Genomic DNA, 15,755 nt, shown 5'->3' on the forward strand with positions numbered 1-15,755 from the left:
CCACCCAACCTTGAGAGGAGATGCTGAAAGAGAAAACCAGGCAATTTACTTAGAGATAGTAGGAACTGCAGATGCTGGAGAATCCGAGACAACAAGGTGCAGGGCTGGATGAACATAGCAGGCCAAGCAGCATCATAGGAGCAGAGAGACTGACGTTTCGGGCCTAGACCCTTCATCAGAAAATTTACTTAGACATTGGTTAAGTACTGAAATCAATATTAAGGAAGTCTTCAACAGCACGCTTTAAAGATCATACTATGATCAGCCAAAATCCACCTGGTTTTATGAAAGAAAATCCTGTTTGATGAAGTTAGCTTTTTTTGTGCGTGCAACTGGGGGTAGGGTAGATAAAGGGAAACCAATAGATGTAGTTTACCAAGATTATGTTTAAGACTCTGATGTTATTTGCCCACCCCCAGTTCTACCACAAACTCCAAAGGCCCCAGAGCCAGAGGACCAGATGGACACCAGTGATGAAGCTGCAAAGAGGTCTGAATTGAGTGAGCAAAGGTGAGTCTTACCAGCATCGTGAAACTGTGTGACTAGGCATCTGAGGCTACCAGCACTGGAAGAAGGCCCTTCAGCCCGTTGTATCCACACCAGTCAAAAACAACTATCTGTTGTAATCCCATTTTCCAGCACTTGGCCCATATCCTTGTATGCCTTGACATTGCAAGTGCACATCTGAATACTTCTTCAATGTGATGAGGGTTTTTGCTTCTACCACCCTTACTGGCAGTGAGTTCCAGATTCTCACCACCCTCTGGGTGGAAAAGTTTTTCCTCACATTTCCACTAAACCTTTTGCCTCTCACGTTAAATCTATGGCCCCGGTCATTGATCCCTTCCCCTTTCTGCCTACTTTATTTATGTCCCTCATAATTTTGCAGGCAGATTTAGATTGAGTGAATGAAAAATAATCTGGTAGGTGGAGTATAATATGTAAAAGTGTGATGTTGTTCATTTTCTAAGGAAGAATAAAAAGCAGTGATGTTTAAATGGAGAGTTCTGAGGTGGAGGGATGTGAGCATTCGGGTACATGAGCCATGAAATGCTAATATAGAGGTACAGCAAGTAATCAAGAAGGCTAATGGGATGCTGTCTGTTAACGTGAGAAGAATTGAACATTAAAACAAGGATGTTCTCCTTCAGTTATGCAGGGCATTGGGACCACATCTTGAATACCATATGCAGTTTTGGTCTCTTAACGTAAGGAAGGCTGTTGCATGTGGTTCGGAAGAGACTTCTAAAATTCTAACAGGACTGGACAGGGTAGACGCAGGGAGGATGTTCCTGATGGTGGGTGTGTCCAGAACCAGAGGTCACAGTATGAGGATTCAGAGTAGACGATTTAGGACAGAGATGAGGAGACATTTCTTCACCCAAAGAGTAGTGAGCCTGTGGAATTCGTTACCACTAAGTAGTTGATGCCAAAACATTGAATGTATTCAAGAGGTGACGAGACCTAGCACTTGGGATGAATGGGATCAAAGATTGTGGGGCGAAAGCAGGATTAGGCTATTGAGTTGGGCAATCAGCCATGATCATGAAGAATTGTGGAGCAGGCTCAAAGGGCCGAATGGCCACCTCCTGCTTCTATCTTCTGTGTTTCTATGTTTACTGGATTGATATCTGGGTTGTCTTATGAGGAAAGGTTGGACAGACTGGGCTTGTTCCTGCAGGAGTTTAGAAGACTGAAGGGTGACCTGATTGAAGTGTATTTAATTCTGACAAGATGGATGTGGAAAGGATATGTTCCCACGTGGGCCAGTCAAGTGTTAGGGGACAGTTTTAAAGTTAGGGATCACCCTTTCAGAACAGAGATAAAGAAACTTATTTTCTGAGTACTGTGTGACTTTTGAACAGTCTGCCTCAAAAGATGGTGTGAAAGTGGAGTCATTGAACAGGAGGATAGATTCTTGTTAGGCAGTGAGCCTGAGGGTCGTCAGGGGATAGATGGGAATATGGAATTCTAAACACAAGCTGATCAGCCTTGATCTTACTTGCTGCTACATTCTATTTTGTTCAAAAAGCACACAATTTATAGACAGTCAGTCAGTGTGGCATTTTATAAGTTTCTACTTTAGAAATAAAACTAGTCTGACTTCAAACTAAAACACAGACAGATTCTAAACAAGGCCTCACACTAAACATGCATTGTTTGACCTAAAATGTCACCTCTTCTTTACACTGATAAAACCTTTAGTTCTCTAAGGGCAGTGACTTGAAAGAAATTTGGGGATTTACCTATAGGTATTAATCAATTAAAACATTCTAACTGATTAAAGATTTAACAGCACCTTAAGTTTGTTTAGTACATCCTTATCAGTGGTGTGACCCATTGATCTTTTATTTATAAATTCTATGTCTGATGCCACCTCTGTCACTAACACCTGTAGGAGGAGCGAAGCTCCAAAAGCTTGTGTTTTCAAATAAATTTGTTGGACTATAACCTGGTGGTGTGATTTCTGACCTTGTCCACCCCAGTCCACCAGTGGCACCTCCACATCTTGATCTTACTGAATGATGGAACAGGCTTGAGGGACCAAAATCTTCCCCTGCTCCTAATTCATACATTCTCATGTCATGGGTGATATCAGGCAAAATAAATTGTGACCTTAATCAACAGGATGAACATCTCAGCTTTACTGAAGGAGCTGTAGTTGCTAAGTCTGTGTTACCGGTTGATTTGGGAATTGATTAATCTCCATGGGCATTTAATTTGTAGGGCCAGATTGATATAGATTGAAAGTTGGGGGCTAGTGCTGAATGGAAAAGACAAAATGTGTGTTTACAGATTTTTCCAACTTTTTGGACTCAAGTTCTGGAGTCTGGTGAGCAAAAACAAAGGGGCTAATCTTAAAATAATCAAAGAGGATACTAAATTAGGGTGACTGTAATCTGAACAAGATAGACCTTGATAGAGCTCATCTGTCAACCCCTCTAGTTAACAAATAAATGAAACATGAAACTGGGAGAGAAACATAGAATTAGTGTGTCTGCAATATGGTGTTGCACACTGAGCATAAGCTCAGTGTTTTTATGCAGTTATTCTACTCCATTCTATACCACATAACTGTACTTGGATCATACTTTCTCAAGAGGATATCTGTATGCATTATCAGTGGGTCTAATCATATCTTTAATTCCGGCACAGGTTCAAACAATTTAAGGCTGCTCTACTGGATGCTTTCAAGACTGCACATGCTCAGTCTCTTGGCATGCAGACTCTGATGGCGTCGATCAACAAAGATAACGAGATGCCATTCTCCAATGTGGAGGTGCAGACAGCCCTGGACAAGATGCAGGAAGACAACCAGATCATGGTGTCAGATCAGATCATCTTCCTAATCTAATGACAGTGGTGCTTGTCAACTGAGTGAGGGGCAGTGTATGGTGCGAATCTGTGTCCAGCTGAATTAAGTATTCACCGCTCTTATTAAAGTGCAGGTGCTGACTAAAGGATGTCCCCCAATTTAATACACCCAATTCTGTTGTATATAATTCAGTTTTTAGAGGAATGCTTCCGACTCTGGTGTCTCCCCTATTCCCATATATGCATATACATTTCACAAATCGCTTGAATTTCTGTACAGGTCGTGGGTTATTTGACCACCATGTCGGATCTTTAATGTTGTGGATAATGACTGTAGGATGGAAAGTACGCCCAAATGCAGAGGGCACATTGTCTTTAGTTCTGAAGAAAAGAAAATGCTTTCCAGTGTTTGTATGCAAGCCAATCTGAAGTTACCAAGAACTGTTTGTGCAATTGGAGAAGCAGTTAACTTATTGATATATAATTCAAGATGTTAGTCTCATGTGGAGCCTCAGATGGTAAACCAGGATTTAGGGGTCGTGTGTGATGGTTGAATGGTATACATCTCTCAAAGACTTACAGTGGAGACGCTTAAAAGATTATGCTTTTCTATTGACTATCAGTAACTCATGTTAGATCTAGTGTTGTGCTGTTTGGTGTGGTTGATGAGGGGGAAGCTGGAGTTGATTTTAATCTTTATTGAAATAGAAGATTTGCATGTTGTTACCAGCAATTTTACAGGTGCTAAACGTTAATGAAAATTGGGATTTTAGATATGAAGTGGATCAGGAAAGTGATATTTGCCTCAGGGCTACAGAGCAGCTATCAATCAGTCGCAGACCGCTGCTGTGACTTGAGAAAAATCATAGGGATTTGAACGTTGTTCTCCACATTTTGGTTTGAAAATTACTGCAAGACTGGGCAACATTTTCTCACTGCATTTTTAAAAAAATTTCATTCGTGGCATGTGGGTGTCTGGCTGGGCCAGCATTTATTGTTCGTCCCTAATTGCCCCTTGAGAAGATGGTGGTGAGCTGCTACCTTGAACTGCTGCAGTCCATGTTCTGTAGGTAGATTCACAAGGCCATAGCTTATGGACTGCAGCAATTCAACAAGGCAACTCACCACCTTCTCCAGGGCAACTGGGGGTGGGCAGTAAATCCTTCTCCAGCCAAAGACATCTACATCCCATGTGAGAATAAAAAGAGAGAAAAAATGCATGCAGTGAGAAATGTTTACCAGCCAATAGTAGTTTCCAAACAACGTAGGTTAGCGAGTGGAATCCCATTTCCCTAGTGTTCAGACACAGTAAATTTACATCGAAGCAGCAGCCTGGCAGGATGTAATCACACCACACTACCCAGTGTGGAGCTTACAGCTCCAATATTGTTGGATCCTCCATTGAAAACTGGTCGTGCACATCACCTTTCAAGTATGCCATTTAACCCCAACAGTAGTTTGGTAATGGATTATTGACACTTAGTTAAGCCAAAAGGCTAACTCCACTGAAGGATGGGCAGAGAGGCAAAATATACTCTATGCTGAACTTGTGTTAAGTGCTTTTATTTTTTCTATAATAAAGTTGAATTTTTGCTTTTTTGTGGAATCTGTTCTGTTCAAATAAGGAGTAATTATATTTGGTTTCAATATGAGATGTTCCAGTTGTAGAAATTGTGTGTAAGATCATAATGGAAAGAAGTGTATGTCTTGTTCCGACAGCAATATCTTCTGACCTTGTTTTTCTGTTCTACTTTCATACATTCCATCTAGGTCTACTCATTAACTTGTTATAGAGAGACCATTCTCGGTTCATCTGTAACTTGCGGTTTCAAGAGCCGCTTTTTAGTTTCTTTTTGTGGACTCTTACGTTTTCACAGCGCATTATGCTATCACTTTGGATGTCCTTCTGCCCTGAAGGTGAAGATTCATTCTCGTTCCTTTTAAAATGCTGGAACGCTGTAAGAATGTAACTACCTCTGGAGTAGCAATCCTTACTGTACATTTTCCATACAGATGATATAATTCTCAAAAAATCCCTAAATTGTCCTCAGTGATTACTGGTGAATGTGGTGGAAAGCAATCTTCTTTAGTTTCCATCTGCCCTCCCATAACACTGGTCCTGGATTCAGACTGTGTTTGATTTTTACTGCAGGTCATAATTTCTTACAGAGGCAAGACTATCAAGTTATTGTAACTTGGACCAAATAAAGCTGGCAAGAGAATTCTTGGCAGCTTCGTGCGTTGAGAAGATTTCTCAGGAAATAATTATGCATTTGTTTGCAAACGGCACTCATCAGATGTGAAGCTTTCAGTGTGTTGCACTAGATACATGTGCAATGGTTTTGGCATAAAATGCGTAAGCATTTGTGACATGAGAAGTTGTATTGTGTGCAGCCAGCAGTGCAAATGATCAGTGTGGGGGGGGAGAAAAAAAAACCTTGTCTATTGCAAAAAGTCTATTGGATCTGAAATCAAGCATCTGCACATCCTTAAAAGCCATGAATTCGTTCTCTCTGAAACAACTTCTCAGGATTGAATCAGGCACCAGTGAGGAAATGGTTACACTGGATGTCAGTCACAAGTATTGGGCTGGAATTTTAGAACAATGTTGATGTAAAGATCAAGAAAAATGTTTTGAAGGGAAAAGGAGATTTACAAAGAGCTTTGGACAAGTTATGGAGTCAGTACACTTTAAAATAGTAGTGTAAAAAGTGATGCTTATAAAATCTCCAATAAGGAACAAATACTGCGCAGAGATGGCTCATTTTTGACAAGGTTGGTTAGTTCAAGCAGAAGACTTATCAGATGTTTTGCCATCTTTTATTCATGTTCTTGTCAAAGCATTTTTTTGTAAGCAGAACTGTATCAGAAATATGCGCCTTCAATAATGTCCGTTGATGAACAGCTGTTGAAGTAACCAACCTTTGTCCAGAATTGACAACTTCCAGCTGCCAACCAATGCAAAAGGGGAAAAGCTTAGCATAGCCAGTATGTCTGCATTTATTAACAGGGAACAGGCCTTGCAAATATCTAAAAGAATTTGGCAAATAGCCAGAAGTAGCGCTCTTACATGGTATCGAAAGAAGATGGAAGACCTGAGGTGATCATGTAGCGAGCTGGTGTTGGAGCGAGGGAGAAATAAAGGGAAAGAAGGGGAAACTGTACTAAGAAGATTGTGCAAAGTAAAGTGATGTTGTATATCAGTAGCTTAGTCTTTGAAAGGAAATGCAATAGTACTGAAAAGCGTGTTGCCACAAATTAGGAGTTTCAAGATTCTGGCGTTGATGCAGCAAATGTATCTGCAGAGAGTCATCAACTTATTTTGAGTTTACTATGTGAGAAGGAAGTGAAGACTATTTTAGACTTTGAGGATGGAAACTTATTTGTAAGTGTTTGAAGATGGTTGCACTAATAATGGGAGGAGGCAGTAGTAGGGTTGGTAAATGCCCTAATTATTGATTGTGAAACTTGACACCTGAATGTAAAAGATAAGACTGAAGTCAAAAGTGCAAATTGTGAAATGTATGTCGATCTTTTTCTGAAGGTCTCCCTTGTTTACATAATTAAAGAAATAGCAGGCTGCACTAGAAGTGGCAAAGGCCAAGGTCCCTGACAACATTCTAGCTGTAATTTTATTTATGAATTGATGGGATGTGGGTGTCACTGGCGTGGCCAGCATTTATTACCCATCTCTTGTTGCTCTTTGAGAAGGTCATGTGTGTAGCCTATTTGAACCGCTGTAGTCCACCTGTTGTAGATTGACCCACCATGCACTTGGGGGGGGAGTTCCAGGATTTTGACCCAGTGATAGTGAAGGAATAGCAAAATATTTCTAATTCAGGAGGGTGAGTGGCTTGGAGGGGAACTTGTAAGTGCTGCTGTTTCTATATATCTGCTGCCCTTGTACCAGATGGAAGTAATTGTGGGTTTAGAAGGTGTAAACCAGCCTTGATGAATTCCTGAGATAACAAGGTGTAGAGCTGGGTGAACACAGCAGGCCAAGCAGCATCAGAGGAGCAGGAAAGCTGACATTTCGGGTCTGGACCCTTCTTCAGAAAATTGTTATGTCAGATTCTCCAGCATCGGCAGTTCCTACTATCTCTTGATGAATTCCTGTAGTGCAGCTTTTAGGTCATACACACTACTTCTATTGAGTGTTGGTAATGGAAGGAATGAATGCTGTAAAGATTGTGTCTAGATTTCAGTATTTTTGGTTGTGGATGGAAATCGGGGGAGAAAAACTTAAATCAAAGATCACTGCATGTTTTGAAAGCCAAGCAGGTTGATACTCGTAAGCACTATTTATACAGCTGCTTGTTCAAACAGTGGAGTTTGCAGATGAGCTGGAGACAATTGAAGATTTACCCAGCAACAGGTAGCTCATTGGTCTCTGGACCAGTAACCAGTTCTTGATGACACCAGTTTTTTATGCTTGACAACAACTATGTAATTGTGATTGATTATCGTGTAGTTTACCAGCCTGGGCTGCATTAGGTTCAGGGGAGAAATCATGAAACTTCCAGTTGCTTTCTCTGTTCTCCTTAGTAGAAGTTACTCTATGCCTGAAGTAAACCGGTTTATTTTTACTTCAGCAAATGCTCTTAAGTCAGAGACCTTATGTAGATATGAAGCAGCCACCCTGTGTATCCAGCAAGGCGGTGAAAGCATTGGAGGATGAAGGCCAAGAAACAGCCTCATGCCAGAAGTGTCAAGTAGATGATCCATCCTGGCCTCTTCCAGTGGTCCTCAGCATTACAGATACCAGTTTTCAGCCAATTTGATTCACTCTACTTGATATCAAGAAATGATTGAAGACACTGTATACTGCAAGGTCTGTGGGCCCTGACAACAATCTGACAATAGCCTTGAAGCCTTGTGTTCCAGAGCTTGCTGCTTTCTTAGCTAAGCTGTTTTGGTACAGTTACAACACTGGCATCTACCTACAATGTGGAAAATTGCCCGAGTATTTCCTGTGCATAAAAAGCATGATCAAATCGAAACAATTACTGCTCCATCAGTCTACTCTCGGTTATCAGTAAAGTGATGGAAGGTGTCAGTAACAGTGCTATCAAGCAGCACCTGCGCAGCAATAACCTGCTCAGTGACGCCCAGTTTGGGCTCCAACGGGGCCGTTCAGCTCCTGACCTCATTACAGCCTTGGTTCAAACATGGACACGAGCTGAATTCCAGAAGTGTGGTGAGAGTGACAGCCCTTGACATCAAGGCTGCATCAAGGAGCCCTAGCAAAACTGGAATCAATGGGTATCAGGGAGCAATCTCTTTGCTGGTTGGAGTCATACCTAACACATTGGAAGATGGTCATGGTTGTTGGAGGTCAGCCATCTCAGCTCCAAGGCATCTGTGCAGGAGTTCCTCAGGGTAGTGTCCTAGGCCCAACCACCTTCAGCTTTTTCATCAATGACCTTTATCATAAGGTCAGAAGTGGGGATGTTTGCCAATGATTGCACAATTTTTAGCACCATTTGAGATTCCTCAGATGCTGAAGCAGTCCATGTTCAAATGCAACAAGATCTGGACAATATAGAGGCTTGGGTTGACAAGTGGCAAAGTCACATTTTGTGCCAGACAAATGCTAGATTATGACCATCACCAACAATAGATAATCTTACACTGTCCTTTGAAGTTTAATGGTGTTATAATCACTGAATGCCCCCCTGTCAACAACTCAGGGGTTCAGATTGACCTGAAACTCAACTGGACTCACCACCTAAACACAGCAGCTACCAGAACAGATCAGAGGCTAGGAACACCATGGCACGTAACTCACCTCCCCTCCCAAAGCCTGTTCACCATCTATGAGGCCCAAGTCAGGAGTGTGATGGAACACTCACCACTTGTATGGATGAAGAAGCTTGACACCATCCAGGACAAAGCAGCCTGCTTGATTGGCACTACATCCACAAGCATCCACCCACTCCACCACCAACACTCAGTAGCAGCAGTGTGTACTATCTACAAGATGCACTGCAGAAATTCACCAAAGATCCTCAGCCAGCACCTTCCAAACCCATGACCACTTCCATCTAGAGGGACAAGGGCAGCAGGTATCTGGGGACAGCAACAGCTTCACATTCCCCTCCGAGCCACTTACCAACCTGACTTGGAAATACAGCACCGTTCCTTCACTGTCATTGGGTCAGATTCCTCGAATTCCCTCTCTAATGACATGATGGGTCAACCCACAGCGTGTGAACTGCAGCAGTTCAAGAAGGGTAACTAGGGACGGGCGATCAATGTTAGCCCAGCCAGGGCCACCCACATCTCAATAATGAATGAATAAAAATGATCAGTGCAGAATTGTCTCAGTAAACCCTGTTGACAGGTGCCACTGAATTGCCTTCCAGTTTTTCATTTTGCCCATAAAATCTAGGGTGTTATTTCCTGTCTGTGTATAAATGGAAGTTTGAGAGTTTTAATTAGTAGTTTTATTTTGACAGTTCATAATTGTTTACCTATTGCTCAAGTTTGACTATTTATTAGAAATAAACATTCTTAAGTATAGAAGCACAGCCCGGGTTTCTATCAGCAACAAAAACAAATTGCTGGAAAAGCTCACCACCAGGTCTGGCAGCATATGTGAAGAGAAATCAGAATTAAGGCTTCAGGTCGGTGACCTTTCCTCAACCTAGGTCAAAGAGTCAGGTCAATTGGGGAATTTTGTGTACTTGTCATCAAAAAATATCGTCCAAGTCATGTTGCATTTGAACATGGGGCTGCTTCAGCATCTGAGTCGCAAATGGTGCTGAACATTGTGTAATCATCGGCACACGTCCCCACTTGCGACCTTATGATGAAGGGAAGGTCATTGATAAAGCAGCTGGAGATGGTTGGGCTGAGAGCTCTACCCTGAGGAACTGAGAGTGCTGATGTCTCATTCACCAGAGTTAGTCAGGCATCTAGCCCCAAAAGTATTTTGAGCCCAGCCACTTTAATGGCATCTGTACTAAATCTGCACATTTGCCTAGATCGGTCCTGTCTAAGTAAAGACAGACAGTTGAAACCTGATCAATGACTGCCTTATCAGCAAAGTGACAAAAGGACCCATCAACAGTGCCAGAAACTGACAGTACATGCTGATACCACCACCTGCCGAAAGGCAAATTGGACTTTCACAGCAATTACATTGTTTTGTCAGGGCCATCCAGATGCTGTATCTAACTTGGTGCTTATCAGACAAAGGCAGTGTGCTGACTGGATCGTGGGCACTTGTAGTGCAGTGGTAGTGTCCCTACCTCTGGACCAGGAAACCCAGATTCAAGTCCCACCTGTTCCAGAGGTGTTTGATAACAATTAATTAGAAAGTATTGGCTTGAATCTTACTGCAGGTGGGTATACTTGTGAAGACTTGTGAAAGGAATCAAATCCTGTAATCACCAGTATTTCAGCCCACTTTATGATGAAGGATAGATTGGTGCATTGGTGGGTTGACAGAAGCTGATTGGGTTTCAGACCATGCAATGGTGTACCCTTCCAATCGAGCTTTTGGGCTGGGATGATTGTCCACCCACCCATCACAACCATCTTCCATTGAGGCCATGCCAAGCAGTGAGTTTTCACTGTTTTACTCAGGTTGTTTGATCTTAAAATAGGAACAACAGGAGGCCATTTGCCCCTCAAGCCTCCTTTGTGATTCTACTGGATCATGGCTGATCTGACATTCCTTACATTCACTTTCCTGACCTTTCCCATAACCCTTGATTCCCTGACTGATCAGAAATCTATCTCCGCCTTAAATGTACACAAGGACTTTGCCCCCACTGCTTTCTGTGGCAAATAATTCCAAAGACTCGCAACCCTCTGAGAGAAGAAATTCCTCCTCATCTGCGTTTTAAATTGGTGCCACTTTATTCTGAGAGTATACCGTCTGGTCCTAGACTTTTCCATGAGGGGAAGTATCTTCTTGCAGATGATGCCAAGTTAGGTGGGAGGGTGAACTGTGATAAGTTTGCAGATATCCTTCAGCATGTCTAAGGTTTAGGAGTAGATTTGTAGCTCGGGTTGTGGGTGATGAGGTTGGTTGGATCGCCGAGCTGGTTTGTCGTTTCGCAGACGGTTCATTACCATGCTGGGTAACATCGTCAGTGCAGCCTCCGATGAATGGTATCACAGCTGCGGAAAGGGAGGTCGTGGAGAAGGGTTTGTCTATTGAGTCAGTATGGGTGGAAGTCAGAAACAGGAAAGGAGCAGTCACTTTATTGGGAGTTTTCTACGGAACCCCCAATAGCAACAGAGACACTGAGGAACAGATTGGGAGGCAGATTTTGGAAAAGTGCAGAAGTAATAGGGTTGTTGTCGTGGGTGACTTCAACTGCCCTAATATAGACTGGAACCTCCTAAGTGCAAATAGTTTGGTTGGAGCAGATTTTGTCAGGTGTGCCCAGGAAGGATTTCTGACTCAATATGTAGATAAGCCGACTAGGTATCCCAATGATCCACATATCTGAAGCCCTCCCTCCTACACCACCTCTGTAGCCAAGTGTTCAGCTGTGCTCTCTCTCTGTTTCTGGCCTCACTAGCCCATGGCACCAGTAGTAACCCTGAGATTGCTTCTCTGCTCGCCCTGCCTTTTAGCTTCCAACCTAACTCCCCATAGTCACTTTTCAGGTCGTCATCCCGTTTCCTAGCTATGTCATTGGTACCGATGTGTACCACGACTTCTGGCTTCTCACCCTCCCCCTTAAGAATCCTGTAGACCACGTCTGAGACATCCCTGACCCTGGCACCCGGGAGGCAACATACTATCCGGGAGTCTCGCTCAGGACCACAGAATCCCCTGTTGTTCCCCTAACCATTGAATCTCCTGTCACTATCACTCTCCTATTCTCCTCCATTCCCTTCTGAGCCACAGAGCCAGGCTCAGTGCCAGGGACCTGGCCGCTATGGCTTTCTCCTGGTAGGTCGTTCCCCCGCCAACAGTAGCCAAAGCGGTATACTTATTATTGAGGGGAACGGCCACAGGGGATCCCTGCACTGTCTGCCTATTCCCTTTCCCTCTCCTAACGGTCACCCAGCTACCTTTATCCTGTAACTTGGGTGTGACTACCTCCCTATAACCCCTATCACTCCGTCAGCCTCCCGAATGGTCCAGAGTTCATCCAGCTCCAGCTCCAAAGGTTTTGGTCACCCTGTTATAGGAAAGACATAGTCAAACTGGAAATTGTGCAAAGAAGATTTACGAGGATGTTGCCAGGACTAGTAGGCCTGAGTTATTTGGAAAGGTTGGCTAGGATCGGACTTTATTCCTTGGAAATTAGGAGAATGAGGGGTGACCTTATTGAGGTGTATAAAATCATGAGGGGCATAGATAGGATGAAGGCATATAGTCTTTTTCCCAGGGGTAGGAATTGAAAACTAGTGGGTATAGGTTTAAGGTGAGTGGGGATAGATTTAAGAAGGACCTGAGGGGCAACTTCTTCACGCAGAGAGTGGTGCGTATATGGAATGGGATGCCAGAGAAAGTGGTTGAAATAGCAACATTTAAAAAACATTTGGATAGGTACATGGATGGGAAGGGTTTAGAGGGATCTGGACCAAATGCAGGCAATTGGAACTAGCTGAGTGAGCACCATGGTCAGCATTGACCAGTTTGGGCCGAAGGGCCTGCTTCCATGCTGTACTACTCTATGACTCTATAATTGTGGCCTAACCAAAGTCCCATACATCTCCAGCATAACCTTCCTGCTCTTATAATCTATGTCTGCCTTTGTAATGACCCTATTAAACTGTCCTGCCCCCTTCAGGGATCTGTGGACAGGCTCCCTAAGATCCCTCTGTTCCTCTGAGCATCCAAGTGTCCTACCATTCATTGAGCCCTCCCCTGTCACATCAGAGCTGTTGCGAACCACAAATTCTTGGACAACTTTGAAGATAGAGGAGCTGATTAAGAATGACGTGTAATATTTTAATGTACAATTATAAATTTGGACAAAGTGAGCAACGGAATGGAATTCCTACTTTCCTACTTGATTTCTGCCTCAACTATCTTACTCAGCTCCCAGGTGTAAAAGTGCTGCTTGATATGATTATGAGTAATGAGCTAGCTCAGGTGGCTAAGCTGAAAATAAGTGAGCCTCTTGGATATAGTGAGCATAGCCACAAGTTAGGAAGAAGTTTGCACAAAATCAATTAGGAAGATAGATCAGAGAAGTCTGAAGATTGGAGGAAAGGAGACAGAAGATCTGATCGAGATCCTCAAACGCATGTACCGTGTGGTCAAAGTAAATAGTGAGAAACTGTTCTCACTTGTGAAAGAATTGGAAATGAGAGGCCACCAGTTTAAAGTAATTAGTAAAAGATGCAAAAGTGAAATGAGGAAAATATTTTTCACACAGCGAGTGATTAAGGTCCAGTATGTAATAGCCAAGCGGATGATGGAGCCAGAAAAGGCCCTCAGCATGAAATTGGGCAGTTATTTGAAAAGGAACAATGTTCAGCATTCCAGGGAGAGGGAGGGGAATGGCATGGAGTGAGCTGCTCATTTGGAGAGCCAGTGCAGACACAGTGTGTTGAATGACTTCCTGTCCTGTAACATTTCTGTGATTCCAAGTCTAGTACAAACTGGACTGGGGGCAAATAACAAGTGAGGTAGTTAAGGTGGAAGGAGACATGGATTTGGTGATTAGAGCGTTCGTGAGACCATGCTCACGGCCTCAGGTTAGAGTAGGTAACCAAGGCACTTTCTTTCCCTAAGAGAATCCAACAGATTTATGCAACAACCTGATAACTTCGCAGTGACTTTTACTAAGGCCAGGTTTTATTCCCAGATAATATTTCAAGCAAGTTAAAATTTTCAAAGTTCCCATTAAGATTTGAATTCTCATTGTCTTGTGTATTTAACAGTTTAACACTTCAATGTTACAGAGGTGATGGTCTCTTAAGTGGAGGTGTTATGGCTTGAATGCCGTCTTCGCATATATAGAAACATCCCATAGTGCTGCTTTGATGCAGAGCAGGAGCTCGCTCCTGGATCCTGGCTGATATTTATTTATCAGGGTCGTTTGACCCGAAACATTAACTCTGAATTCCCAGCGCAGATGCTGCCAGACCAGCCGAGCTCGTCCAGCAATTTCTGTTTTTGTTTCTGATTTACAGCATCCACACTTCTTTCAATTTTTATTTATCAGGCAACATCAATAAAACAGATTATCTTGTTAAATAAAAACCAAAAGAAGTGTGGATGCTGTGAATCAGGAGCAAATCAGGGTGGCACAGTGGCTCAGTGGCTCAGTGGTTAGCACTGCTGCCTTGCAGTGCTAGGGACCTGGGTTTGATTCTGCCCTCGGACAACTGTGTGGAGTTTGCACATTCTCGCTGTGTCTGTGTGGGTTTCCTCCAGCAGCTCTGGTTTCCTCCCACAGTCCAAAGTGGTGCTGACTAGGTGGATTGGCCATGCTAAATTGCCCATAGTGTTCAGGGATGGGTCTGGGTGGGATGCTCTCAGAGTCAGTGTGAACTTGTTGGGCCGAAGGGCATGTTTCCACACTGTAGGGATTCTATTCTATTCTAAAAAAACAAAGTTGCTGGAAAAGCTCAGCAGGTCTGGTGAAGAAAAAAATAGAGTTAAAATTTCAGGTCCAGTGACCCTTCCTCAGAGCTGCTGGTGGCTTGTTGTTTGTGTCATAGGTGACATTTCTGTTTTGTTACAACAATGGCTGTATTTCACAGTCAATGTTCTGAGGAAGGGTCACCGGACCCGAAACATTAACTCTGTTTTCTCCTCCACAGATGCTGCCAGACCTGCTGAGCTTTTCCAGCAACTTTGTTTTTGTTTCACAGTCAATTGTTGACTATACAAGTAATTTCAAACCATTTAAGGTCTTTCTGCCAAAGTACAATAGGGTGCCCTGATTAGTTATCAGATCCTCTTGGTGCCTCAAATGTATGCAAAAGTCAGAAATACCTTTGGAGTGTTTTTTAACCGCAGGGAGTGTCAAATTCCACTGTTTGTTTGTTCTTCACATAGAAAGACTATAGAAAACTGCATCAGTGACTGTGTCTGTACATTAAAGATTTTTTGTCAAATAAGTATTTTTTGCAATAAAAATATAAGTAATTTGAAGCCGCAAGTGTGGAATATCTGTAAGTTATAGATGAATATTGAGCATGCTGATTGGGATGGGAGGGTCTTGCTGCAATAGTAACATTGGTGTTGTTCTCTGAGACAGAATAGCCTTCTGCTGGGAATTCACTGTGATTTTGTTCTTGCGACTTGCAGTGTATGAGGCTAGAATGACATTGAGACCCAGATAATCTTGCGTGATTCTGAATGTCTAATCAGAAAGAAAGTTTCATTGACCTTGTATCAGAGATAGTAGGAACTGCAGATGCTGGAGAATCTGAGATAACAAGGTGTAGAGCTGGATGAACACAGCAGGCCAAGCAGCATTATAGGAGCAGGAAGGCTGACGTTTCGGGCCTAG

General features: G+C 42.9%; 1 protein-coding gene across 2 annotated transcripts in view; it reads left to right on the forward strand.

Moving 5' to 3' along the window:
• Nucleotides 1-4,911, forward strand: part of mcm3 (minichromosome maintenance complex component 3) — a 42,916-nt gene extending 38,005 nt beyond the window's left edge. For both annotated transcript variants that reach the window (XM_048601252.1, XM_048601253.1), the window contains exons 16-17: nt 420-510; nt 3,157-4,911. In XM_048601252.1, coding sequence (XP_048457209.1) covers nt 420-510; nt 3,157-3,355 — 290 coding nt within the window. In that variant the 3' untranslated portion in view covers nt 3,356-4,911. The remainder of the gene's footprint in view (nt 1-419; nt 511-3,156) is intronic.
• The last annotated feature ends 10,844 nt before the right edge of the window (nt 4,912-15,755 follow it).

This window comes from Rhincodon typus, chromosome 9 (assembly GCF_021869965.1).
Source record: "Rhincodon typus isolate 14 chromosome 9, sRhiTyp1.1, whole genome shotgun sequence".
In the NCBI taxonomy this organism is placed as follows: domain Eukaryota; kingdom Metazoa; phylum Chordata; class Chondrichthyes; order Orectolobiformes; family Rhincodontidae; genus Rhincodon; species Rhincodon typus.